Source organism: Rhinopithecus roxellana, chromosome 13 (assembly GCF_007565055.1).
Source record: "Rhinopithecus roxellana isolate Shanxi Qingling chromosome 13, ASM756505v1, whole genome shotgun sequence".
NCBI lineage: Eukaryota > Metazoa > Chordata > Mammalia > Primates > Cercopithecidae > Rhinopithecus > Rhinopithecus roxellana.
Window position 1 is genome coordinate 13,122,754 of NC_044561.1, and position 27,573 is coordinate 13,150,326.

General features: G+C 50.5%; 1 protein-coding gene across 1 annotated transcript in view; it reads left to right on the forward strand.

The window, feature by feature from the left end:
- MYH9 (myosin heavy chain 9) overlaps positions 1–27,573 on the forward strand; it is a 108,315-nt gene that overhangs the window by 22,579 nt on the left and 58,163 nt on the right. Inside the window, exons 2-3 of the mRNA XM_010389168.2 lie at positions 18,152–18,503; positions 25,193–25,349. Of these exons, the coding sequence (XP_010387470.1) occupies positions 18,171–18,503; positions 25,193–25,349 (490 nt within the window). The 5' untranslated portion in view covers positions 18,152–18,170. The remainder of the gene's footprint in view (positions 1–18,151; positions 18,504–25,192; positions 25,350–27,573) is intronic.

The following is a 27,573-nucleotide window of genomic DNA, read 5'->3' on the forward strand; positions in this document are numbered from 1 at the left end:
TGTTAGACATGTTTGTATGTGTGACAAAAAGTTTTTAAATTAAAGTTAAAAAAAAGGCCGGGTGCAGTGGCTCATTTTGGAAGGCCGAGGCAGGCAAATCACTTGAGGTCAGGGGTTCGAGACTATCCTGGCCAACATGGTGAAACTCCGTCTCTACTAAAAATACAAAAATTAGCTGGGTGCGGTGGCACATGCCTGTAATCCCAGCTACTTGGGAGGCTGAGGCAGGAGAAATGCTTGAACCCAGGAGGTGGAGGTTGCAGTGAGCCAAGGTCGTGCCACTGCACTCCAGCCTGGGCGACAATGAGACTCTGTCTCAAAAAAAATAAAAGAAAAAAAAATGGCCGGCCGCGGTGGCTCAAGCCTGTAATCCCAGCACTTTGGGAGGCCGAGACGGGTGGATCACGAGGTCAGGAGATCGAGACCATCCTGGCTAACACGGTGAAACCCCGTCTCTGCTAAAAAATACAAAAAACTAGCCGGGCGAGGTGGCGGGCGCCTGTAGTCCCAGCTACTCGGGAGGCTGAGGCAGGAGAATGGCGTAAAACCCGGGAGGCGGAGCTTGCAGTGAGCTGAGATCCGGCCACTGCACTCCAGCCTGGGCGATAGAGCGAGACTCCGTCTCAAAAAAAAAAAAAAGGCCGGGCGCGGTGGCTCAAGCCTGTAATCCCAGCACTTTGGGAGGCCGAGACGGGCGGATCACGAGGTCAGGAGATCGAGACCATCCTGGCTAACACGGTGAAACCCCGTCTCTACTAAAAAATACAAAAAACTAGCCGGGCGAGGTGGCGGGCGCCTGTAGTCCCAGCTACCCGGGAGGCTGAGGCAGGAGAATGGCGTAAACCCGGGAGGCGGAGCTTGCAGTGAGCTGAGATCCGGCCACTGCACTCCAGCCCGGGAGATAGAGCGAGACTCCGTCTCAAAAAAAAAAAAAAAAAAAAAAAAAAAAGAAAAAAAAAGAAAAATTATAGCTTGAGATGAATGTTGGGGCCCCAAGCATGAGATGCCCTGGCGCCTCTGGCAGCCCTGACTTAGGGTGGTTCCTACCTCCAGGCCCGAGCTGAGCTGCGTGTTCAGCCAGGGCTGTAAAGGGAGCCCCTTGCCAGGTCAGACTCTTTAACTAAAGGGCTTAACAAAATTCTGGGAAGTGAGCTACATTCCTGGGGTGGAATAAATCATGTCGAGTTGGGTTAGGCAGGATGTGACTTCAAACCCTCGAAGTGGGCTGTGTGAGGGCAGCGTCTGTGACTGACTCATTATGAGCTCAGTGGCGACACAGGCTGTCTTGAGAGGAGGCAAAGATCACGGGGGAGGGGCTGGTGTGCAGGGCTGCCCTGAGCCCAGCTCTGGGAGCTTATTTTGTCCTCACAGTGGTTCTGTGAGTTAGAGGGTACTCCGATCCAATGCAGAAGGGGCTAATGGGGTGGGGGTGGGCGTGGGGGCTGTCAGCTAGACCCGCTGGGGCTCCCTGTAGCTGTCCATGGGGGTAGCTGGGATCAGCTCCATTTTACAGGTGGAGAAACTGAGGCTTGGGGCCCAAGTCAAGCTGGCAAAGTTTGTTAGTTAAGTGGTGGCTCTTGCCTTGCACATGCAGCCTGTCTACCTCCTGGCTGCAGCTTGTCCTCAGATGTCTTCTGCGAAGGTTGTAAGTGAATAATCACCATTAGCAGGTCCCTCTCCTTTTGAAGTCCATGATCAGAGTCCACTGCAATGACCGCTTGATCAATTCAGGAAGATTGTTGCTGACCCCTGGCCAATGATGTGTCTCTTGGAAACAAAATCAAGATTAGTGTACGGCAGATATAGTTATCAGTGAGGCAGAGGATGGGGCGGAGGGTGAAGGCCCTGGATGGCCACAGAGAAGCTATGGCCTGTTGTGGGTGGCCCTTGTTGTCTGTCCTACTAAGGGGAGACCTGAGCCACACGATAGTCATGCCTCTATTTGGACAATAAGATGGAAGACGATTGGACTTAACATCAGGCACTTAAGAATGGGTGACACAGGTTTGACTGGGCTTGTTCCCTGGAGTCCGGACCTTTGGGAAGATGGGAACCTCTCCCATGACTTTAGTTCAGCACCTCCCATATGTGGGGCACTGGGGATGCAGTAGTGACCCAATCTCTGCCTTGGAGCCCTCAGCCCTGCCGGACTAGAGGTGAAATGGCTACTGGAGGGAAGTGGCTTCTCATTCACTTTTTTTGTGTTATTTAAATATCCCTCAGAGGATAACAAGCTGCTGAAGGTCTGATGGGTTCTAGGCTGGGCGACCTTCAAAAGTGGTCTTCTGTTTCTGGTCTCCGGTTGCACTTCTCAGCAGTCGTGATGTGGACTCAGAAAGCCCTCATGCTGCACTTTCCCACTGAGACGGGGGCCATATAATTACATCTTCTGAGTATGGTTATTTTTCTGCATTTGGTTTCGGCAAACTGTGCTCACATGCTTGAGGAAAGAAAAACCATTCTATCAGCAGAAGCTAAGGGAAGGAATAACTTTGCTGCAGGAATCTGAAGGGTTCAAGTTGCCCCTCCTGGGGGTGTGGGAAGCCTCCAGCCAGCTGGGGAGATACCATCTGCAGGGAGACACGCTTGGTGTGCTCGGTGAACTCAACCAAACCCTTCCCCTGTCAGCCATTTCCAACCTGGGGGCGAGTCAGAGGGGATCATCTGCCCCTCACTGTTTAGGAGGGGACGCCCCCACCGTACCTGAAACAACTTGCTTTTCTTTGCAGTTTCTCCTGGGTGGCTGAGAGAGAGCTTGTTATTGAGTAGGTAAGGCACAGGCGTGATGTCACTGTGCAAATATTGAACCAATTAAAAGCAAAGCCAAGGGCCCAGTGTAGATGACTTATCTGTAAATCCAGCCCTAGGTCTGTCTGCCTGACCTTAACGTGGGGCAAAAGCTGCTTAACCTGTTTCCTTCTCTCTTTCCTTCCTTCCCTCCTTTCCTCCTTCTTCCCTCCCTTCCTCCCTCCGTCTCTCCCTCCAGCTACCCTTGGAGTAGTCATTCTCTTGGACTGCCAGGTTCCCAGAAAATACTTGTAAGCATTTTCAACAATTCAGTTATTTTCAACAAGCATTGATGCTCTCTCTGCAGCACCCTGGGCAAGAGCAAGAGGGGTGGGGAGACAGTCCCTGCCTCTAGAGAGTTCTTTTTTTTTTTTTTTTTTTTTTTTTTGAGATGGAGGAATGCAGTGGTGCGATTTCGGCTCACTGCAACCTCCGCCTCCTGGGTTTAAGCAATTCTGCTGCCTCAGTCTCCTGAGTAGCTGGGATTACAGGTGCCCGCCATCACGCCCAGCTCATTTTTGTATTTTTAGTAGAGATGGGGTTTCACCACGTTGGTCAGGCTGGTCTCGAACCCCTGACCTTGTGATCCACCTGCCTTGGCCTCCCAAAGTGCTGGGATTACAGGCCTGAGCCACTGCACCCGGCCACCTCTAGAGAGTTCTAAGAGACATTGGAGGACACGGGCAGTGAAGCCATGGTTCTGGTATAAGGCAGATTGTGCTGGGCCTGTCGGGGAGGAGGGAGAAGGACGAGTAATTCATACTAGGGTAATTCGTACTGTGAGAAATTCATACTAGGAGAGGCTGCCTGGGGGAGATGGCATGTCCATTTGGTTTTGGGGACTCTCAGTCTGTGGAGAATTAGGGAGATGGGCCCTCCAGCTTGTCTCTGGGTGACAGCTGAAGCAAAGGCTGCTCTGGGGAGTGTGCTCTGGTGACTGGAACGGAGGGTTCTAGCAGGGGACAAGAGAGGTGTGGCTGGAAAGATGGTTGAGAGGCACTGGTAGAAGGAGTTGGGGTGGGGTTATAAAGGCTGTGGGAGGCATGCTTCTATCCATGCTGGGTGGGCTGTCACTCTGGGGTGATGGCAGGGCTGGCCTCAAGCTTTTGCTGCTTTCTGCCCTGGCTCACTGGTTGATTGACTTATTCATTAAGAAATGGTTTCAGGCTGGGCGTGGTGGCCCACGCCTGTAATCCCAGCACTTTGGGAGGCTGAGGCAGCTGGATCACTTGAGGTCAGGAGTTCAAGACCATCCTGGCCAACATGGTGAAACCCTGTCTCTACTAAAAATACAGAAATTAGCCGAGCGTGCTGGCACATGCCTGTAGTCCCAGCTGAGGCGGGAAAATCACTTGAATCCAGGAGGCAGAGGTTGCAGTGAGCCAAGATCGTGCCACTGCACTCTGACTCAGAAATGGTTTCTGTGCTGAGGACCCAAAGCTATGTCTCGGTGGTCCTCAGGTTGGTGTCTGAGTGGAGGACACCCAGTTGGACACTTTATTGTGTAGTCCATGTGACACATCCTACATGAGATCTGTGCCCAAGATGCTTTGGAAACACTGGCCCTGGAGCTCCTGGGATTCCTGGGCTACTTCTCACTGTTGTAGGACGGTGATTTCAGGACTCTCCTCGAGCCAGGCTCTTTGGAGTAGGAGATCAGAGGGTGAAATCTGTGTCTGCACTTGTCCCTCTCGTGCCATTTAATCACTCTCCACCTAGCCTGGTCAGAGAACTGTCTTTTCTTCTCTTAGATTGGAAGCTCCCTCATTGCAAGTCTCCAGTACTTTCGAACCACTGACTTCTCACTGCCCCCTCCGTGCAGGTAAGGGAGGATGATTTCTTTTTTTTTTATTTTTGAGGCAGAGTCTTGCTCTGTCGCCCAGGCTGGAGTGCAGTGGCGCGATCTTGGCTCACTGCAACCTCCGCCTACTGGGTTCAAGCAGTTCTCAGCCTCAGCCTCCCGAGTAGCTGAGATTACAGGCGCCCACCACCATGCCTGGCTAATTTTTGTATTTTTAGTAGAGATAGGGTTTCACCATCTTGGCCAGGCTGGTCTTAAACTCCTGACCTCGTGATCCATCTGCCTTGCCCTCCCAAAGTGCTGGGATTACAGGTGTGAGTCACTGTGCACCCTCAGCCAATTACTTTATTTATTTATTTATTTTGAGACAGAGTCTCGCTCTGTCGCCCAGGCTGGAGTGCAGTGGCACGATCTCGGCTAACTGCAAGCTCCACCTGGGTTCACGCCATTCTCCTGCCTCAGCCTCCCGAGTAGCTGGGACTACAGGCGCCCGCCACCTCACCTGGCTAATTTTTTGTATTTCTTTTAGTAGAGATGGGGTTTCGCCGTGTTAGCCAGGATGGTCTCTATCTCCTGACCTCGTGATCCACCCACCTCGGCCTCCCAAAGTGCTGGGATTACAGGCTTGAGCCACCGCGCCGGACCAATTACTTGAAAATACAAATCTGATGATGTCACCTCTGCTCCTCCCCCACTATCCCTAGAATAAAGTCCACATTCCTAAATGGCTGATAAGATCCTGGGTTAGCTGCCCCAGTTTATCCCCTCCAGCCTGTCCCAAGCTACTGCCCCCACCCCTTCCCATGCAGGAAGAGGGAATCTGTGTACTACCTTCTGGTGTCTGGTGTCATTTTTTTTTAAAAGAAATTGTTTAATTTTTAAGGTGACAAAAATCGTTTATATCCATCGTGTACAACATGATGTGAAATACGTACTGGTGGTGTTTTTGGTAGCCCTGGGTTTCCTTGGGTACCAGGCAAAGTGAAAGTGACCGCAGGCCCTCCCTTGGACAGGCAAATGCTATCATCTTTCAGTGTTCCCTGGACTTTCAGCAATCACCTGAGCCCCCCTCCATGCCCACTTCGAGGAGGCAAAGGCAGAGCCTGCAGACAGGGCAGGCTCTGAGGCCCCGGCAGTAAGTCCCTCTCTGGTTTTCTTATCTGCTAAGCATCAGCACGGGCTTGGGTTGGAATACTGCTAATGGAAACAAGTTCCAGCTTCTTCTGTAAGCAGACAACATTCCTGAGGTGGGAAGGGAAGGGGGGCCCACCCGCAGTCCTCAGCTCCTACCTCCTGGGCCCTGGGCAGCTGGGAGGAGCCCCTCACCCCTTGTTAGCCTAGGGAGAGTGAAGGCCTAGGTCCAGGCTGCTGTAGGTTAGCCCTGAGTGACAGAGGAGCCACTTTGCTGACCCACCCTGTAGATAACTGCTCTGACAGCCCTGGTGTGTATTGCGGAAAGTGGGCTTGTGCATACCTGTGAGCAGACAGGACATCTTGCAGGTGGGAAAGTGAGGCCTGGGTGGTGCCTGAAGGATTGCACAGCTGGTCAGTGCCTCGCCAGACTCAGATCCAGTTCTTCTGCCACAGGCTTTGTGCCCATCTCACCAGACCAGCATTTCCCAGACCAGCATGGAGAGAGATTTTTCCTGCAGGATATTCCTGGGATGGAGTTAAGCAGATTTCTTTTTTTCTTTTTTTTTTTTTTTTTTGAGACAGAGTCTCATACTGCCACCCCGGCTGAAGTACACCACTGCAAGCTTAGCCTCCCAGGTTCACGCCATTCTCCTGCCTCAGCCTCCTGAGTAGCTGGGACTACAGGCACTCGCCACCACGTCTGGCTAATTTTTTTGTATTTTTTAGTAGAGACGGGGTTTCACCACGTTAGCCAGGACGGTCTCTGTCTCCTGACCTTGTGATCTGCCTACCTCAGCCTCCCAAAGTGCTGGGATTACAGGCGTGAGCCACCGCGCCCGGCCGAAGTTGAGCAGATTTCTTTTTGCAGGTTGCTTCCTACAACCTTTTGTGCATATCGTGATTGCAAGAGGGCTATAGGGAGGCAGCATTCCATCCGTACTCGGGCATGAAACTGTCTTCCTTCTGCAGATTGCTGTCTTTATAGTCACCGTCCCTGAGAGCTGTCCTGTATGGATGGACATAACCTGCAGAAAGAGTCACTAGACTCCTGGAAACTGATTTGCCGAGGGCCCAGGTGTCATTCCTAGGAAGAGTGGGGATTAAATAGCTCAGGATCACAAGATAGAGGAATTGGGAGGGGAATTCCTATCATGCCATTCTCCGCTGGGAACTCGAGCTACAACTCTTCTGATGTTAGGTTTTTTTTTTTTCCCCCTTCATTCTAAAGCTAGGAAATTGAGGTGCTAACAGCTTCAAGGTCACAGGAATTGTGAGTAGGGGACCTGGGACTCCAACCCAGGTCTGTCTGGCCCCAAAGCCATAAACCCCATCATGGTGCATTACAAGCATTTATCTTGGGATTTGCAGAACCAGGACCTCACATGGCTGTGGTTTTCCCACCCTTCCGTCTCTCAGTTCTGAGTTGATACCAAAGGTCAATGTTGCCAGCACCTACTTGATAGATGGAGGTGTAGCCTTCCAGGAGGGCACACGACCTTTTCATGGCATCCTAGCAAGAGCAGGGGCCATGCCAGCCAAGATTCTTTATGGTTTGTTGGACTGGTAGTAGGCGGTAGGTGCCTCTACATTTAATCAGGGGGTGCTAGAAGGTTCTAGAAAACAGAGATGGTTGAACTGTATGCAAAACCAATAAATTATCTTCAGTCCTATTTCTCTTTGTAGATTGAAAGCCCCAATATGCATTCTTTCCCTTTTTGTTTTGAGGATATAAAAATTAGTCCATAAATGGTTTGGTGTTTGTAACAAATTAGGTGGCTGTAACCCTCATGCGTATGTGGTTTCAACTTGGCTCTCCTGTTACCTTCAGCTCTCTAGCCCTGGCCCTCTTTGCACAGCCACAGCCCAAGGGGATTTTCCAGCCTCTTGGGACCTTCCCCGTTAAGTCTTTCTTGCTCATTTTGGCCTTGTTCCTCATCCATTCATTCAGGACACTTTAACTGAGCACCTGCTCTGGGCCCCGCATTGTGCTAGACATTTGGAATTGATGAATGAGACCCATTTCCTGTCCTCAAATAAAACTACAAATAGTGAGTATTGAGCTGTTTGGTTACGGTGGAACAGGTATAGAGCACAGATGAGAGGGATGTATATATGAGACGTCTTTCTGCTGCAAAAAGTCTTTATAGAGAAGGGAGCGTTTGAGCTGAGATCTCCGAGAGGGTTCCTAGTACAAAGGACACTTCTCTGGCTTCTTTGAAGGCCTGGAGGCCTGAGCAGAGTGTAATGTGAATGGAATTGATTATATGCCGCTGGGGACAACTGTGGCAGAAAGGAAGGGCAGGGGTAAGATGAACGGGTGGGGTCCTAGAGGGCTTGCTTACCATGCAGAGAAGATTAGACTTTATTCTGGAGAAGGTGTGGAGCTGTTGAACCATTTTGAACTGACCAAGTAATATCAATAAAATAGGAAGTCACATAAATAGGAATTTGACGTTGTGAGTCATCAGAAAGGAGTTCTGTAGAAGTGGCAGGGGAGGCCAGGAGGGAGGCACTTGGAGCAGCCCAGAAGGGAGGGCTTGTGGGCCTGTACTGGAATAGGGCACGGGCAATGGTGTTGGCGGAGGGCTGGGGAGGAGTTTACGATGACTGTCTTGGGTGGCCAGATGGGCAGTGTCTCCCAGAGATGGACACCCAGAAGAGGGTATGGGTCTGGGAGAGAAGGTGGGGGAGTTCAGGTGTGATGGTGTGTCCTCCAGGTGGAGATGGCTCGTTGGTAGGTGTTTAAATATATTTATTAATATACGAAGGGGAGTGGGAGAGACCTCTGGGCGGGAAATAATCTGGGTATCCCAGTGGTGGAAGCCATGGAGTTCCTGGGTCTAATCCAGATTGATTTGCCAAAACTATTCAACAAATAGCATTTGGGCTTGGTGCGGTGGTTCACACCTATAATCCCACCACTTTGGGAGGTCAAGGGGAGTGGATTGCCTGAGCTCAGGAGTTCGAGGCCAGCCTGGCCAATATGGCAAAACCCCATCTCTACTAAAATACAAAAAATGAGCCGGGCGCAGCGGTGTGCACCTGTCATCCCAGCTACTCGGGAGGCTGAGGCAGGAGAATTGCTTGAACCCGGGAGGTGGAGGTTGCAGTGAACCGAGATCACGCCACTGCACTCCAGCCTGGGCAACAGAGAGAGACTCTGTCTCAAAAAAAAATAAAAATAAAAATAAAAAAGCGTTTGATGGGATTCCCAGGGTGGGGTGAGCTGGCACAGCCATGTCAACAACTCCCACCCCCGACCTCCAAAATGTGGCTCCTGCTTGTCTTCCGTTAATCATCTGGATCCTTTGATGCTGGTGACTTTGCTTATGAGTCGCAGGCTGAGGTGCCATGTTGGAGGTTCCGAAGGTTCTTCTTGCCTGCCTGGGGAGGCACATCAGTCTCTTCCGCCTGCTTGATGGGTTTACTTTTAAACTGGCTATTCAGGATCTTTAAAGCACAGTCCTGCAGGTGAATCTAGGTCAGATCTCTTAGAGTACAGTATGTTACAAGGGCTGTCATTCCTTGGTGACAATGCCATCCGTAATGGCCATTTTTATGGGGTCCTGGGAATCATTTTGCCCTGAGGACGTCTGTTTTGTTAAGGAGATTTGGCCCATGCACTTCAGAGATGGGGGAGGATGACGACTGAGAGGTCTGGCTTCATAGTGCAGCGTTTGCTTATACAAACCCCTTCAATCAGTGGGCTCAACTGGGGGCAATTTGTCTTCCCCCACAACCCTCAGCTTCCACCTTTGGTGATGTCTGGAGACATATTTGGTTGTCACGACTGGGGACAGGGTGCGACTGGCATCTAGTGGGTAGAGGCCGGGGTGCTGCTCTGTTGCTAAATACCCCACAAGGCACAGGACAGCCCCACCACAAAGGATTCTCTGGCCCCAGATAGCCATAGTGCTGTGGCATCGTTTTGTATGTGGTTAGTGAGCAACCGTACCTTCTTTCTGTACGTTGGCCCTTTTTTTTGTTTTTTTTTTTGAGACAGAGTCTCGCTCTGGCGCCCAGGCTGGAGTGCAGTGGCCGAATCTCTGCTCACTGCAAGCTCTGCCTCCCGGGTTTACGCCATTCTCCTGCCTCAGCCTCCGAGTAGCTGGGACTACAGGCGCCCGCCACCTCGCCCGCCTCGTTTTTTGTATTTTTTTAGTAGAGATGGGGTTTCACCGTGTTAGCCAGGATGGTCTCGATCTCCTGACCTCGTGATCCGCCCGTCTCGGCCTCCCAAAGTGCTGGGATTGCAGGCATGTGCCACTGCGCCCGGCCCATTGGCTCTTGCTTTTCTCCCTCGGCCCGGAGTACTTTTCCACCATCTCTTCCCTTCCCCGTCAATATTTTACCCATCCTCCAGGACACAGTTTAAATGTCACATCCTCCACGACACTCTCGCTTGAGTGTCCAAGGAATTGTCCTTTTCGCTTTGTTCCCACAGCAAATTGCATGTTCCTCTCCTCTTCTTCACTGAGTCTGTGGTGGAGCTGCTTGTTGACGTGGGTCTTCCTCTCTGCATGAATGTTCCACAGTGGTAGGCGTCCTGTCTTGTCGTTATGTGCGTTTAAGGAATACATGCTGCATTAAGCAGCCCTGTGAGGCAGGGAAGGCAGCAGAAAATATTATCTGCATTTACAGTTGAGGCCATAGAGGTGGCACCGGCCCAAGGCCACACAGCAAGGAGTTTCTGCTTTCATCCACATGGCAGATCTGTCTAGCGGGTGCTTACTGCCTTTGGGTGTTGGATTCAGCAGTGAACAGGACAGAAGGAAGCCAAGGAGCTTGCTTTCTGTCTACTCTACCACATTGCCCAGTTGGACACTCCATCTAGTTACCTAGACGTGTGCGTGTCCGTCCTGCTGCGTGACCTCATTAAAAACCCCCTGGGATCTTTATGCCTTTGTCATGATCTTTTTGCATGTGGATTCTCTATATATTAGTTGATTGAATAAGTGAATCAAATGAGCTTGAAAAATTCTACATTATTATAGCAGCTGCTTTCAAAGAATCTCTCTCTCTCTTTTTTTTTTTTGAGATGGAGTCTCACTCTGTTGCCCAGGCTGGAGTGCAGTGGCGTGATCTCGGCTCACTGCAACCTCTGCCTCCTGGGTTCAAGCGATTCTCGTGCCTCAGCCTCCCTGGTAGCTGGGATTACAGGCACGTGCCACCATGCCTGGCTAAGTTTTGTATCTTTAGTAGAGACAGGGTTTCACTATTTTGACCAGGCTGGTCTCAAACTCCTGACCTCAGGTGATCCACTTGCCTCAGCCTCCCAAAGTGCAGGGATTACAGGCATGAGCCACCACGCCTGGCCCAAAGAATCTTTCTTAACAATGGAAGCCAGCTACTTTGACAGTTTTATTTAACTCAAAACCAGCGGCTGCAAGGAGAAAGAGAAAGGACATGTTCACCTGTGTTCTCCAGGATGGGAGTGGGGAGGGAAACAAACAAACAGAGGCTGCTTGCATATGTCAGTGGTGAGACTGGAATAGGGCTTTCAGTGTCTGGGCTGAGGCCGCTGGGGTGTTTGAACTGAAACTTTGGCGTGCCCAGGGCCATTGGAGATTGGTTAGGTTAACTCCCGGCAGACTGGGCAGAGAACTCAAATGGCTCACCCAAGGTCACACCCCCACCTTCTTAGCCCCCAGCAATTGAGGTTGGAAGGGTGGAGTCCCTTGTGCAAGCCAGCATGGGGAGATGGGGTTTACAACTTTGAGGTGGCATTATTAAAGTCTGCTTAATTAATAAGGGGGGTTCTCTGTTTGTTTGCTTCTTGTAGCCCCCTTGACCTCACCAGGAAGGCAGCTAAAGGGGAAACGGAGCAGGGAATTGAAGCCACACAGGGCTGAGTCTGACCCTAGGTTTTGTGCCTTGTCTGAGCCCCATTTCCCCCACCTGTAAAATGAGTATATATGTGCCTCATGAAATTATTGCAAGGATTGAGTGAGAACACGCAGCGCTTACTAGCAGGCCCTCGGTCTATGCAGCTTTATGATGAAGGTGATGACTTGGACGCTCCCAGCCTAGAACTTGGCCCATGGAAAGGTTTACATCAGCCCTCGTTGTCTGGGAGTGGAAATGCTCTCAACGTTTCGACCAAAGATCTGAGAGTAGAATAAATTCTGTCTTTAAGGTGCTAGCTGTTCATTTTCCAGACAAACCCACAAATAAGTAAAAAGAGAAACGGAGGGAGAGAGGGAGGGAGAGAATTCTCTGGGAAAACAGGGAGAAATAAAAGATCCATATGGATGTTTGCGGGGAAGGGGAGAAGGCAAATAATTGAGGCATTACATTTTGGGTTGAAAGAAGATGTTTTTGGTCAACCTATTTACTTTCAGTTTCATCATTTCCTGAGAGTCCTAATTTAGCCTCTGGTTGTGTCCTGCTCGATTATGGCCTAAAAAGGCAACTGCTTGGGTTTCTTGGAGTTGGACTGGCACCCGCAGGAAGCCGGCGGGAAGGAAAGCGCTGGGGGATGGCCTCAGCCAGATCCAGTCTCATCTCCAGGGGCGAGAGCTGCTTGCTTCCTTCTGAACCTCTTGCTGGCCTGCCCATTCCCACAGGAGCTCAGGACTTTCTGAGCCCTGGAGATCTGTGTGTGTGTGTGTGTGTGTGTGTGTGTGTGTGTGTGTGTGTGTGTGTGTGTGTGTGTTTTAGTGGTTGACGATGCTGGTTGGTTGCTTTCACATGTACATCCTGCTCAAATGGCAGTGCACGCCGATTCAGCCCTTTTGGAAAACAATTGGATGGGACGTCCCAGGACTGTAGAAATGTTTGTATGTTCTTTGCTCCTGTAACTCCACTTCTGGGAATGTATCTGAAGGTGCTGGTACACTAAGGCTGGCCGTGGTGGCTCACGCCTGTAAGCCCAGTACTTTGGGAGGCCAAGGCAGGCAGATCACCTGAGGTCAGGAGTTCGAGACCAGCCTGGCCAACATGGTGAAACCCCATTTCTACTAAAACTACAAAAATTAGCTGGGTGTGGTGGCGGATGCCTGTAATCCCAGCTACTCGGGAGGCTGAGGTGGAGAATCGCTTGAACCTGTAAGGTGGAGGTTGCAGTGAGCTGAGTTCACGCCACTGCACTCCAGCCTTGAACTCAGGGCGATAGAGCAGGACTCTGTCTCAAAAAAAAAAAAAAAATGGTATACTAGATAAGAGGGTGAAAAAACCCTGTAAGTGGTCCTTAAAAAAAAACACACACTTGAGAATACGATGCAGCTGTTAAATGATGGACATTGAGGCCTTGGAGTCAGGAATTCTGGGTTCAGGTTCTCATTCCCCCAGCTTGTGTGACTGAGTAGAGTTGCTTTCTCTCAGGGCCACCGCTGCATCATCATCTGTAAAATGGGTTGGCTAAAACTGATTAATAAGCAAATCTGAGGCTGGGTGTGGTGGCTCACACCTGTAATCCCAGCACTTTGGGAGGCCAAGTTGGGAGGATCACCTGAGGTCAGGGGTTCGAGACCAGCCTGGCCAACATGGTGAAACCCCGTCTCTACTAAAAATACAAAAAAATTAGCCTGGCGTGGTGGCACAAGCCTATAGTCCCAGCTACTCGGGAGGCTGAGGTGGGAGAATCGCTTGAACCCGGGAGGCGGAGGTTGCAGTGAGCCAAGATTGTGCCATTGCATTCCAGCCTGGGTGACAGAGCAAGACTTCATCTCAAAAAAACAAAAACCAAGCAAATCCTCACCCTACAGGAAAACAGTCATAGTAAGTAAGGAAAATACAAAATCTGAAACTCTGTCCTCTGCCTGATAGTTAAAAATCAAGTGTTTCCATGAACCAGGTCCAGAAAGGACCACGCAAAGAAAGAGAAAACTGATTTTGCAAGGAGGGGAGGGGTGGTGGGGGGAGTTCAGGAATTTAGGGGAATATTTTTCTTTTATTTTCAAAAACCTTTATATTATGGGCAGTTTTAAAAAGTTTCGGCCGGGTGCAGTGGCTCATGCCTGTAATCCCAGCACTTTGGGAGTCCAAGGCGGGGGGATCACCTGAGATCAAGAGTTCAAGACCAGCCTGACCTAAAACCCCGCATCTACTAAAAATACAAAAATCAGCTGGCTATGGTGGTGAGCGCCTGTAGTCCCAGCTACTCGGGAGGCTGAGATAGGAGAATTGCTTGAACCTGGGAGATGGAGGTTGCAGTGAGCTGAGATCTCGCCACTGCACTACAGCCTGGGCGACAGAGCGAGACTCTGTCTCAAAAAAAGTTTCAAAGAGGCCATTTAGCATAGCCCCAGGACAGAGTAGGGAGGAGTGGCTGCATGCTGGCTGCTGTGTTTGATAGACTGCCTCCTGGGTATCCTGCTGTCGTGCCTCTTACTGAATTTTTAGCAGCTCTTTACTATCCCCCATTCATAAATGAGGCATATGGATTATAGATAAGGCGGTTTAACTCACATGCATCCTGGAGAGGTCTGAGTATTAACCTGACTGAACACACTTAATACACACACACACACACACACACACACACACACACACACACACACACACACACACCACGCCCCCAGAGGCACGGGAGCCTCCTCACCGGATACAGATGGAAACAGCAGCTCTGCTGCAGCCCTGTGGCTCCCCATCATTGAATGCGGCTAATCCTGCCCAGGTGGGCGAGGGGACTTTCATAGAAACTCCACTATTTATCCTGACCTTTGCGGCTCTCCCTGCTGGTCTAACCCGTGTATTGATCTTGGCGCTGCTGCTAACCCACGTCATTCTAGCAGAGTTGCTGAAACCAAATAGCCCTGTCCTTGGCCAGGCTGAGCAGAGCCCAGCCTTGCTTAATGAAAAGTTCTGGGAGGGAGGTGCCCAGGCAAGCAGGGGCTGTGACCTTCAGCTGGAGCCTTGGTCTTTGGAGGTGGGGGGTGTCCCTGGCAGGATGCATTCTCTCTTCCTCTTGCAAGAACTGTGGCTTGGTGGCCAGGCCTCTGCTAGCCTTCGCGTGGACACCACTTACCTGTGACTGTCCCGTGCCCTCCCACCAAGGCCCGAAAGTCGGGCAGGGTGAGGTTCTGAGGGCAGTTGGTTGGGTGGAATTCCTCCCCGCCAGCTGGTGTGATGTTTGTGACCCTCCAGGGCAGATTTCCAGGGCAGTCTGAGTGCCTGGGCCCTGCAGCCCGAGGGAGGCCATGGGCTGCCGAGAAGCCAGACTATCAGAGGGGTTGTTTGCTGTTAGGTTTGGCATTGCTGGGGTGAAGCAGAGTTTGAGGCGGGTCAGAGCTCATTCTGCCATTGCTGATGGGCTGCAAGCTTGCTGCCGACAGTAGCGGGCTGAAGGAGTAAATCTTGAGTTGTAACGTGCCTGCTTTTTGATGGGCCACGTGGTCCACACTGGGAAGGCTCACTCAGCCTTCCTGCCTGCCCGATAACATCCGGTAAATATTTGTTGAACACTCTTGAATGCATTCCTCTCCACCCCCCACATCACACTCAGCTCATGGGGACAGTTAGGGCCCAGCTCCAGTGCCGGCCTGGCTTCCGAGGGACCCCAGGCACAAGTGTTCTGGGAGGAGGCCAGGCACAGGGGCCAGGTGTCCCTGGGTGAGCATCCCACTCCATGCCTGGGCTGGGCAACTCTGGGCAAGTGACTTGCCCTTTCTGAGTCTGTTTCCTAGTTTATGAATTGGGGAATCTGTTTCCTAGTTTATGAATTATGAATCTTGAGACAGCTCTTTCCCAGGATGATTACCAGTTAGGTGAGGTGGTGAATAAACTGAGCTTGGTGCTGGGAGGTACTTTAGTAACTGTTCCCTGCCCCTTCTGCTCTCGGTGGGAGTCTCATGAGGGGCACTGACATCCTCAGATGCCTTCATTGGTGGGGTCAGCAGCATACTTAGGATTTTGGGGCATGGGGTTCAAGTGAGTCTCTCTCTGCTATTCATGGAGTTATCCTTCGTGGGTTTGGGGTCTATGAAAAGGCTGAGAACCAGCAGTCCCTGAGACCTGTGTTCTGTGATTGCTGCAAGGTCTTGAGCAGGCAGGGATGCGATGGGGAGACTTTGGGGAGCCTGGGTGCTGGGACGCTGGGGGTGCCTATTGACTAGTTAGTGGTTAGACACGTGGTAGGGAGGCAAAGAACAACTAGGATTTACCTGGCAGGGAGAAACCTTGAATTTGCTTGAATGGACTGGCCAGGGTGGAAGTGCAGACAGTTGAAAATAAGCTGGTGGTGCCCTGGGGACTGCTCCTGGCGTAGACCCTAGACCTCAGACCCGCAGCAAAGACGAGGGGTGGCCAGGGAGTTCACAGCCACCATTCCTGTCTTGTTTGCTCTGACTCACTCTGAGCCCAGCCTGCTCTCAGGGTGATCCTTGCAGAGTGGATGTACCCCCTGGTCCCCACAAGGGTCTGTGGGGTTTGCCTGTGTTGGGAATGTCAACAGAGCCACCGGCCAGGGCAGCTGGTGACGCTGCCAAGCTCTGTTCCTGGGACTTGTGTCCCTCCTGGCAAAAGGGAGCCAGCAAACAGGTTTTTTTCCTGGAAAACAGCCCCTCCTGGAGTGAGTCCAGGGGAGCCCCTCGGCCTTGACTGAAAACAGCTAATGAGCCCAGATGAAAAGTTCTGGGCAGCCTAGACTTTTCCTTTTGTTCTTTCCCTCCCATGCCCCTAGCCTCCTTGGGATCCAAGACCCTCTTGGAATCTGGAAGCACGAAAGCCCATGGTGTTCCGTATTTGGATCTGGGGACTTTCTGAATTGCAAGGGCCTGAGGGGAGGGGGCTTGATCTCAGAGGGAAAAAAAACACCTTCCTGATCTTTCTTGATTTCCCAGCGGGAGCTGGGCAGTGAGCTTCTGGGCTGCCTCCTCTGGTGGCCACGAGCTGAGTCTGTTTTACACCAGGGTAGTCACCTCAGGTGATCCCAGCCTGCACCTCTGAGCAGGAATAACGACTGTGTTAGCCGTGGAAAGGCCACAGGACTGAATGACTATGGAAAAGCCCCTTACATCCAGGGAACTTGTTTCCTCATCTGTAAATTGGTGATAATAATATATACCTTTACCTTACCTGGTTTACAGAGTTGTTATGACAAAGACCTTTCGAGATAGCGAAATATGTGTGAAAGCATTTCATAAAGATAAAACCACACAGATATATACGGCATTATTATTTTATGTCTTTTTTTTTGAGACGGAGTTTTGCTCTTGTTGCCCAGGCTGGAGTGCCATGGCACAATCTCAGCTCACCGCAACCCTCGCCTCCCGGGTTCAAGTGATTCTCCCGCCTCAGCCTCCCGAGCAGCTAGGATTACAGGCATGCGCCACCATGCCTGGCTAATTTTGTATTTTTAGTAGCGATGGGGTTCCTCCATGTTGATCAGGCTGGTCTAGAACTCCCGACCTCCGTTGATCCGCCCGCCTTGGCCTCCCAAAGTGCTGGGATTACAGGCCTGAGCCAGCGTCCCTGGCCTATTTTATATCTTCATTTTGCAGATGAGTTTTGAAAAAAGCAAACACACATGAACTTAAGTTCTCTTGGCCCATGAATTGTGAGGGTCACTTTTGACCTTAGTCTCCCCAAAGGGAAGCACTCTTAGCATTCTCCATGTTTCTTGGAACCTGGCATCTTTTCTCTTTGCTTTTTTTGGGCTGTCTTATCAAGATGGAATTCAAATCTGGTGGCAACATATATTGGTGTTTTATTTCCTTCTCTTGTCTTAGTTGACTTCATGAAATAAGAACAAGTTTTTTAAACTGGAAACTTCCGCCATGTGGGGTTGTAGTCAGTTGCGTTTTTTGGCTGATTAGAAACCTGTTTTTGTTGGAAATCCTCCTAAACTGTGTGGCTACTTTGCCACCTTTCTATGTGTAGCATAGTGACTTGAATTGCATCTGTCCTGGAGACTCTTGTTATGTTCATTTGGCACGATTGTTTTCTTGATAGATTTGTTTGATTGTGTATTGACCCTGGGGCGATACACCTTACCTTTAATTGCTAACAAAATCCTGCTATCAGCCTGTTTCTCTGTTGCCCAGGCTGGAGTGCAGTGGTGTGAGCCAGCTTACTGCAACCTCCGCCTCCTGGGTTCAAGCGATTCTCCTGCCTCAGCCTCCCGAGTAGCTAGGATGACAGGTGTGCACCACCACGCCTGGTTAATTTTTGTATTTTTAGTAGAGATGGGGTTTCGCCATGTTGGCCAGGCTTGTCTTGAACTCCTGACTTCAGGTGATCTGCCTGCCTTGGCCTCCCAAAGTGCTGGGATTAAAGACATGAGCCACTGTCCTGGACCCAACTTATTTTTTCAGTGATGCACATCTTTATCCCAAAAGTGTGGAGCAAGAAAATTGTGTAGCCTGATTATACAGAGTTTTACTGCGTCTTAATCCTATACAGTTTGCAAAGAGAAGAGGTGTGAGTATGAGTGATCTTGTGTGGCTGATGTAGTTGTATGTAATGTGTTGTCTTTTTCCTCCCCCTTAGGTCCTGGCTATAAGTCACCATGGCACAGCAAGCTGCCGATAAGTATCTCTATGTGGATAAAAACTTCATCAATAACCCGCTGGCCCAGGCCGACTGGGCTGCCAAGAAGCTGGTATGGGTGCCTTCCGACAAGAGTGGCTTCGAGCCAGCCAGCCTCAAGGAGGAGGTGGGTGAAGAGGCCATTGTGGAGCTGGTGGAGAACGGGAAGAAGGTGAAGGTGAACAAGGATGACATCCAGAAGATGAACCCGCCCAAGTTCTCCAAGGTGGAGGATATGGCGGAGCTCACGTGCCTCAACGAAGCCTCGGTGCTGCACAACCTCAAGGAGCGTTACTACTCAGGGCTTATCTATGTAAGTGGCTGCCCTGGTACCCTGCAGGATGGGTCTGAGGACTACAAGTGGGGGCGGGCCAGGTCTTCCCATCACCCTCACATGCCTGGGCCCTGGCTCTCTGGTTGAGAAGGGGTCTGGAAGGAGTGCTGGGGTGACATCCTTGGACTTTGACATCTGAACATCCTAGTGGGATGTTCTCATAACATTATTCTTTTCCCTTTGCAGCCAAAAACAAAACAGGAAGCATGTTTTAGAACATATGTAGGGAGAAGAATATGGCCCTGTCTGAGGGATGCCCACTCACTGGCCTTCATCCTCAAGTTTTGGTGGAGATATGAAGGTTCAGGTCAATGTTGTAGATTCTTTCTTTTTTTTAATTTTTAATTTTTTAATTTTTTATTTTTGAGACAGGGTCTTGCTCTGTTGCCCAGACTGGAGTGCAGTGGCATGATCACAGCTCACTGCAGCCTCAAACTCTTAGGCTCAAGCAATCCTGCCACCTCAGCCTCTCTGGTAGCTGGAACTACAGGCCTGTGCCACCACACCTGGCTGATTTTTTATATTTTTATTAGAGACAGGGTCTCATTATGTTGCCTAGGGCTGGTCTTGAACTCCTGAGCGCAAGTGATTCTTCTGCTTGGGCCTCCCAAAGTGCTGGGATTACAGGCGCGAGCCACTGCGCCTGGCCCATCTTGTTCTTTACGGATGCATGTTGATGTGATTTACTTCCCTAGGGAGTATACTTTGAGCAGAGGTGAGCCACCAAGAGTAAGACTTGCTCCAGAACTCTGTCCAGCACTTGAGTGCTGGTCCCTTGCCAGGGTTGACCAAGGGGAAGTGTATTGAGAGTCCAGCATGTGCAAAGGGCCAGCACATGCAGCAGATCAGGGGCGTATTGAGAGTCCAGCATGTGCAAAGGGCCAGCACATGCAGCAGATCAGAAAGACAGCCCATCACCAAGTTAGGAGATGGGGAGATGAGCATTTATGCATCCTGGAGGCAACAGGCTCTGGGGTCACAAAGTCCTGTCCAATATCAACCCCAAATTCCTCTGTTCAACTCAAAGATATTTCCTTCTGGTTTTGTCCCCAGTGGGAAAGAAATATCTGCTTGTTATTATTCCTAAAATAGCTCTTTATTTCTTTATGCTGCTCTAGCCACCTTGAACTTTGGGCTGAATCAAACAGTCCTCAAAATGTTTTTGACCTAGAGGAAAAAAACCATCAAGAGGTTATTATAGGCCGGGCATGGTGGTGCACACCTGCAATCCCAGGACCTTGGGAGGCCAAGACGAGAGGATTGCTTGAGCTCAGGAGTTTGAGACCAGCCTGAGCAACATGGCGAAACCCCATCTCTACAAAAAATAGAAAAATTAGCCGGGCATAGTGTGGCGTGCCTATAGTCCCAGCTACTTGCTGGAGGCTGTGGGAGGATTGCTTGAGCCTGGGAGGTCAAGGGTGCAGTCAGCTGAGATTGCACCACTGCACTCCAGCCTGGGCAACAGAGTCTCAAATGAAAAAAAGGAAAAGGACTATTACGGCCTTCCCACTTTACAGATGGGAAGACCAACTTTCAGACTGAGGGATTTTGCTCATGATCACATGTGTGATGAAAGGAGGTGGTGGCAGGCTTATTCCGTGACAGAGACACAGAGACAGCAGTTCTCGAAGGGTCAGCTGTTTAATTTTCTGTGTGATTTCAGAAAGACTTAAGCACCTTTCTACGAGGTAGACTCATGCTTCTGAGTGCGCCGCAATGTGCTAAAGCCTTCAGTGGAGCCATGGGGCGTTTTTTTTTTTTTGAGATGGAGTTTCGCTCTGTCGCCCAGGCTGGAGTGTAGTGGCCGGATCTCAGCTCACTGCAAGCTCCGCCTCCCGGGTTTACGCCATTCTCCTGCCTCAGCCTCCCGAGTAGCTGGGACTACAGGCGCCCGCCACCTCGCCCGGCGAGTTTTTATTTTTTTTATTTTTATTTATTTATTTATTTATTTTTAGTAGAAACGGGGTTTCACCGTGTTAGCCAGGATGGTCTTGATCTCCTGACCTCGTGATCCGCCCATCTCAGCCTCCCAAAGTGCTGGGATTACAGGCTTGAGCCACTCTTTTTTTTTTTTTTTTTGAGACGGAGTCTCACTTTGTCACCTAGGCTGGAGTGCAGTGGTGCCATCTTGGCTCACTGCAACCTCTGCCTCCCAGGTTCAGGCGATTCTCCTGCTTCAGCCTCCTGAGTAGCTGCAGCTACAGGTGCCCACCAGCATGCCTGGCTAATTTTTGTATTTTTAGTAGAGACGGGGTTTCACCATATTGGCCAGGCTGGTCTCGAGCTCCTGACCTTGTGATCCACCCACCTCGGCCTCCCAAAGTGCTGGGATTACAGGCATGAGCCACCACGCCTGGCCCCAGCCCAGCCTTCTAACATGACAGGTGGGAAGAATTGAGGCCCATAGATAGCAAGGAACTTTTTTTTTTTTTTTTAGAGACGGAGTCTCACTCTGTCGCCCAGGCTGGAGTGCAGTGGCTGGATCTCAGCTCACTGCAAGCTCCGCCTCCCAGGTTTCCGCCATTCTCCTGCCTCAGCCTCCCGAGTAGCTGGGACTACAGGCACCCACCACCTCGCCCGGCTAGTTTTTTGTCTTTTTTAGTAGAGACGGGGTTTCACTGTGTTAGCCAGGATGGTCTCGATCTCCTGACCTTGTGATCCGCCCGTCTCAGGCCTCCCAAAGTGCTGGGATTACAGGCTTGAGCCACCGCGCCCGGCTGATAGCAAGGAACTTAAGCAGGGTCACACAGCCAGGTGTTGGCCAGGCTGAGACTGGAACTTGGGTTCCTGATTTTCAGCCCAATTATGTCTCATCTGTTTCTCGATGAGATTATCATGTGGACCAAATTAAAAGCCCCTGTCCCTAGGGAGTATTAACCACGGAAATTCAGACTTAGTGACTTGCAAATAAATGAACGACAGACTGTGCTTTAAGGAAGCACAGTGTCTGTGGTGGTGACATGGGAGCCGCAGCCTCATTGTCTGGGATTGAGAGGTGCTCCTCTTGGCAGGCTTTATAGCTTATGTCGCACCCACTCTGCTGTGCCACTAAGCTGAGATGGCCTCTGCTCAGTAAAGCAGAGCCCTTAAGTGCTACAGTTGGAGCCTCCAGGACCTGGTTCAAATCCCAGCTCTGCCCCTTACTGACCATGAGACATAGCTACGTGGAGTCTCACTTTCTCATCTGCAAGGATTCCATGGGAACTTTCTAAAGCGCCCAGCCAGCACCTGGCTCGGAGCAGGGCCTGGGGGCCTGGACTCAGGCTGCTGATGTGTGTTACAAGTGAAAGTAACTCCTGTTCCTCTGCTTAGCTCTTTATTGGTGCCTTTTTAACTTGAGTCTCTTTTGGGATCCGCTGGATATGAATTAAAACAAGCGGAGCACCTGAGCCTGCCTGAGCCTGCACAGAGCCTTTCCCTCCCACAAAAGGGAACAGTCGTTATTCAGATATATTCAGTGTTAGTGGCTGCGTCTTTCCTCTGCAAGCCACACGCGGAGATTTTACTGTGGGTGGGCGTGGTGGGTAGTGCCTACGCCTTTTCTCCAGAACTCTTTGGCTGGAGGCATTAACTCTCATTTTCGCTTCCTTGCTGTCACCTCTGGTGTGCAGTTCCTCCTGCCTCTTACCAGCCTTCTTCTAAGCATCATCACTAAGAGGCCCATGGATGGCCTCTGCAGTCACTCTAGTGGAGACCCCAGCAGGTGCAGAGCTATTAAGATGTCAGCGCCCCTGAGCGGGGCTGCCTGGGTAGGAGGTGCTGCCTCATTCACGGTCTATCTCTCCATCAAGCTTCCAAATCATGACCTCAGGAGCCTTCGTGCAGCCTGTTTGCCCAGCATTGTGGGCGGCGTGGCTAATTCTGAGCCACAGCTGCTCTGTCTTTTTCTTCAGGGGGTGAGGCCCTGGGATGGGGGTGGATAGGCACAAAGAGCCTCTGTGGCCTGTGAATGGAGCAGCACCATGGCGTGGCCGCGCCGCGTGGGAGCAAAGCCGCTTGCTCGATGTCTTGCCTCCACGAGCATCCAGTGAATCTCCTTCCTCCCACCTGAGCCTCAGTGCTCATTCCACAGGGCTTAGCTCCATCATCACTGATTTGATGGGATTAGCCCAGAGAACTTGGAGCTCCCGTAGACCACTCCACAGGACCGTCTGCCCCCCCAGCTGTCAGAAAGACTTGTCCTAATGACCCGCAGTCCCCTTTTGCTGTCAGCACCAGCTGTTTCCAAACATCTGGCTCCATGGCACTCCCTTAGTGTGCGACCATGTGTCCTTGGTTTTCCTGGGCTGGATTTCCTAGAGTGTGGGTTTTCTCAAAGTCCAGGAACAAAGCTTGATTGTTGCGGAGCTCCTGGGGTGACCTTGCTGCTCCCTGGCCTCCTATCTTGTCCCCATTCAACATTCACACAGAGGGAAAACCAGAATAGGCTCCCACTTCTCTTCCTCCTGAAATGCCCGGGCCCGCAGGTTGCCAATCCCGTGTTTGCACTTCTTTGCCTCAGAGCTTTCCTGGTCTCTTGTGAAAAGAATCGTTGGAGGGAAAACAAGTGCCTAATTATCCCAGGAAGAAAGGAAATCAAGGGCTCTGCATCCCTTTTTCCAAGCAGCCAAACATGTTTGTCCATTTCTAAGCTCAGCTGCTCTTTTCTTTTTAAGAGACAGGGTCTCCCTCTGTCACCCAGGCTGGAGCACAGCGTTGCCATCATGGCTTATTGCAACCTTGAACTCCTGGCCTCAATGATCCTCTCATCTCAGCCTCTTGAGTAGCTGGGACTGCAGGTGCATGCCACCACACCCACCTAATTAGTTTTTAATTTTTTGTAGCGATGGAGACTTGCTTTGTTGTCCAGGCTGGTCTTGAACTCCTGTCCTCAAATGATCCTCTCACCCTGGCCTCCCCAAGTGCTGGGATTCCAGGTGTGAGCCCCCGTATCTGGCCTCAGCTGTTTTGAATACATACCATTGTGTGGTTGGTGGGACCCTCTGCATTCTGCCTTTAGTCTAATTGCTGCCTGGAAATTCCCTGTGCCATAGCCTTTGGCCAGTGCCTGAGAAGAGCCTTCTCTTCATGACTGGTTCCTGTGTGGACCCTGTCTTTGGGTTCAACCACAAGATCCATCCCCAGTTTTGGAGTGACTGGAAAGGGCACAGGTCGAGGGGGCTGGGTTGACCCCATAGTGCATGGACTGGTGGCTGCTTCATGAACAATCAAAGTGCAGGCCACTTGTGATGGAGAAAACAGAAGGTTGGAAGGAGCTTGGAGAACTGGCCTCCATGACCAAGGAGGTTGGCATTGGAGACCCGAGTCTGCTCCCAGCTCTGCCCAATGCCTTGTGACCTTCCATCGTCACTTCACAGAGGTAGGGCTGCAGTTGATGTGGTGCGAGGAGCCCTGGCCTCACTTCGCTGGGTCCCTCAGGCCCATTTTCTTAGGAAGAGGGTGCTTGGGTTGCTCCAGCTTCTTAAAGAGAGTTGCATCCCCCAACTGAGCACCTACCATCTGGGTAGTCTTGGGAGTCTTGTGCAGCTATTAGGAGTCTCTGTCTTTTTTTTTTTTTTTTTTTTTTTTTTTTTTGATGAGGGAGTGGGATCTTGGGAGAAAAAAATAACAGGAAGTTTATTAGAAAAAGAATTAGTAGTCACAAGGTAAAGTATATTTACCTGAAGACACGGAGGTAGTCACGAGGTAAGGTGTGTTTACCTGAAGATGAGGAAGGACAGATGTGTGTAAACTGTTGCTGTTGGAAATGGTTCTCCTGACCTACCCAGAGCTACTCTCCAAGGCTGCGCTGCCTGCTGTGTAAGCATCATTTAATCCTCACAACCACCCAATGAAGTCTAGAGCTCTGCCTGTCCCCGTTTTTCACATCAAGAAATGGAGGGAGAGAAAGGTTAAGAACCTTACCCTTGCTGAGATTTGAACTCAGGATATCTGACTCTGGGGGTCTTATTTGAACTTGATCAAGTCACATTTGGAGTATTGGGTGTATTTTAGGTACTCACATTAAGGATGTTGATTAATTGTGTTCCCCTCCAGAGAAGCAGTCTTGGAGAAAGTTCACAGGGGACGTGCAATAGTCTTAAAGTTTTTGAGGGATTTGCATGTGAATGTCTCCAGAAGATTCCAGAGAAAGAGGTGTCTGTCTGGGACCCAGTATCCCACAAAAGATCTAATTGGTTTAGGACACAGTGCGTTTTTCCAGTGCTAGAAAGATGTAAGCTTCACTGTCTCTCAGCGTCCTTCAGTGTGGAATGATTTGGGTTTCTACAGTTTGCTGCACTGCAGCTGAGCACTCTTCTGTTTATGCCTCTCTCACGATGACAAACACATCTCTCATTGTCCTCGGATCTGAGTTTTGTAACTGGACTTCTGCTGTCCGTTTGGCCACTTTGCCTGGTGGATACACACACTCACTGACCTACGAGGCTGGAGCACTCCTGCAGTGGAGAGGGAGGATCTTCACTTACAGGGCAGAAGGAGGATGCCAGTGCTCCACACCTGCAACAGGGCTGTGGGAGCTGGGCCACTGGGAGCAAGGACCATCAGGGACTGCCTTCATGTCAGGCTGACTCAGGTCCTTTGAAGCTGCAGATACTTTGCTGCAAAGTTTGTACACTAGTGAGAATCAGACTTCCTAACCCATTCCTATCTGCCGCTCTTTTCTTTAGACCTATTCAGGCCTGTTCTGTGTGGTCATCAATCCTTACAAGAACCTGCCCATCTACTCTGAAGAGATTGTGGAAATGTACAAGGGCAAGAAGAGGCACGAGATGCCCCCTCACATCTATGCCATCACAGACACCGCTTACAGGAGTATGATGCAAGGTGGGTGACGTAGTGTGAGCCCACCTGGGGCTGAGTCTTCTTCACATGGGGCCTCATCGACACCTCCGCAGGTGCTAAGTCACGTTTGGTGCCACATCGATCTAGTGGCTGGTGATGGGCAGTGCATCATGGAGGTCTGTAGACCTCTGTATGAGAGCCAGGGCCAATGGCTATGCAGAGGACATGTTTATATGTTGATAGAATGTTCTAGAAGCTTTAAAATACACATTTCCTAATTTTTCTCCCAATTTCTCATCCTTTTCAAGAGCTCTTGTGCCTGTCCCCTCTGCTTTCTTTTAGGCCCCTTCTTCTTCCTGTTCTTCCCTTCCCTTTTGTGTTTTTCCCTCTTCCTCTCTTGCTCCTTCCCCACAGTCTAGAAACACATTTGAGTTATTCCCATCTCTTCACAAACAGATGCAGAGCCTCGGGTGGCTTCTGCCCCGCTGTCACTCTGGCTTCTGTGCCCCTTCTGTTCCATCACAGTGAAGCTTTGTGGAGGAAATGTCTGTGCTTACTGCCTCCATCCCCACCTCATGGTCATTCCCCTTGCCCTGGCTGTCTCTCTCCACCCCTTCTCCAGGCTGGCCGATAGAGGTCACCTATGACCTGTATGTTGCTAAGTCCATGGCTCTCGGGAGTTCCTACCTCACCTCTCCCCAGCATCGTACAGTCTCTACCACTCCCTTTCTTTCTTTTTTTTTCTTTTTTCTTTTTTTGAGACAGAATCTCGCTCTGTCACCCAGGTTGGAGTGTGCAGTGGCATGATCTCAGCTCACTGCAACCTCCGCCTCCCAGGTTCAAGCGATTCTCCTGCCTCAGCCCCCCTAGTAGCTGGGATTACAGGCATGTGCCACTATGCCCGGCTAATTTTTGTATTTTCAGTAGAGACAGTGTTTTGCCATGTTGGCCAGGCTGGTCTCGAACTCCTGGCCTCAGGTGATCCACCCGCCTCGGCCTCCCAAAGTGCTGGGATTACAGGCGTGAGCCACCGTGCCCGGCCAGCTTCACTCTTAATAGAGTCCCCCACCCTGTGCTTCCACTAGCTGGTCATCTTTCTGGGATGTAAATGTGATCAAATCACTTGATTTGAAATCTTGACAAATCATAGAAAGGCTCCTCATTCCCTCAGGGCTATTAGGTTGCTGCAGAAGTAATCGCGGTTTTTGCCATTAAAAGTAATGGCAAAGACTGTGATGACTTTTGCACCAGCTAATAACACTGAGACTCTGTGGTAGTGTACAATGCCCTTCAAAACTGGCCCCTTGCCTGCCTCTCCACCTTCCCGGCTATGTGGAACTCCTTACATTTCCCTAAAAGCTCTTTCTGCTTCAAAACACCCTACCTGCTCCATCTGCCTGCAATGCCTGGCAAATCCCTACTCTTTTTTTTAAAAACATAACTGAAGCATTAGGGCCTCCAAAGAGAATTATCTGGGCTAGATTTGCATCAGAGCCCTGGTGATGCTTTATTTGACTACAGTGTTTAGACATTTCTTTTTCTCCTCTTTAGACAGGGCCCATGTTGCCTTTATATTCTCAGAGCTTAGCCAAGTACCTGGCATATGTAATCCTGACTGAAACCCAATTTCAGGCAGGGCTGTGTTCTCCTATCTTGTATGGATAGTGGTTTGTTATGTCCCTTTACATAAGGATCCTTTTTTCTTTAAACGTTGCAGTCTTGTTGGGCTAATGCATCTTGTTGGGTTAACCACTTTGTCCCTGGTGTAGTGGTTTAGAGTGGCAGCCCACGGCCTGTCCCCCACCACCCGCGCTGTGCTGTGAAGGAGGCATTTCACTGTTGAGCTTGATGCATTATGTAGGATGCTCAAGTTTGGCTGAGTCTTTGGCTTATGTTCACGTCTATCAAAATTCCTTGAGGAAGTCAGCCCTTCAGTTCTAAAGTAGAATGTCTGTTTCAAAATGTTAACTAGAACAGCCTGGTGGAAAAACATTCTGTGGGATTCCAGAAACGTCTGAGTCTTTGTCTCTAGAGGTTATGAGTCAGTTTGCTCCCAGCTCTCTTAATTGGCCTAGTGCAAGAAGTGAATTCCGGAGTCATCTTGAGATCTGAGCTACTGAGTCAGGGTCTGTTGTCACACTTGGATCCTGGATTGGGATGGTTATCTAGCAACTGGGCATTTTTGCTTTTAGGCAAGACGTTAAGACTGAGTAATGTGTACTGCGGAGGCAGGAGAGAGAGTCTTCAGGTCTGGACTTCAGACTGT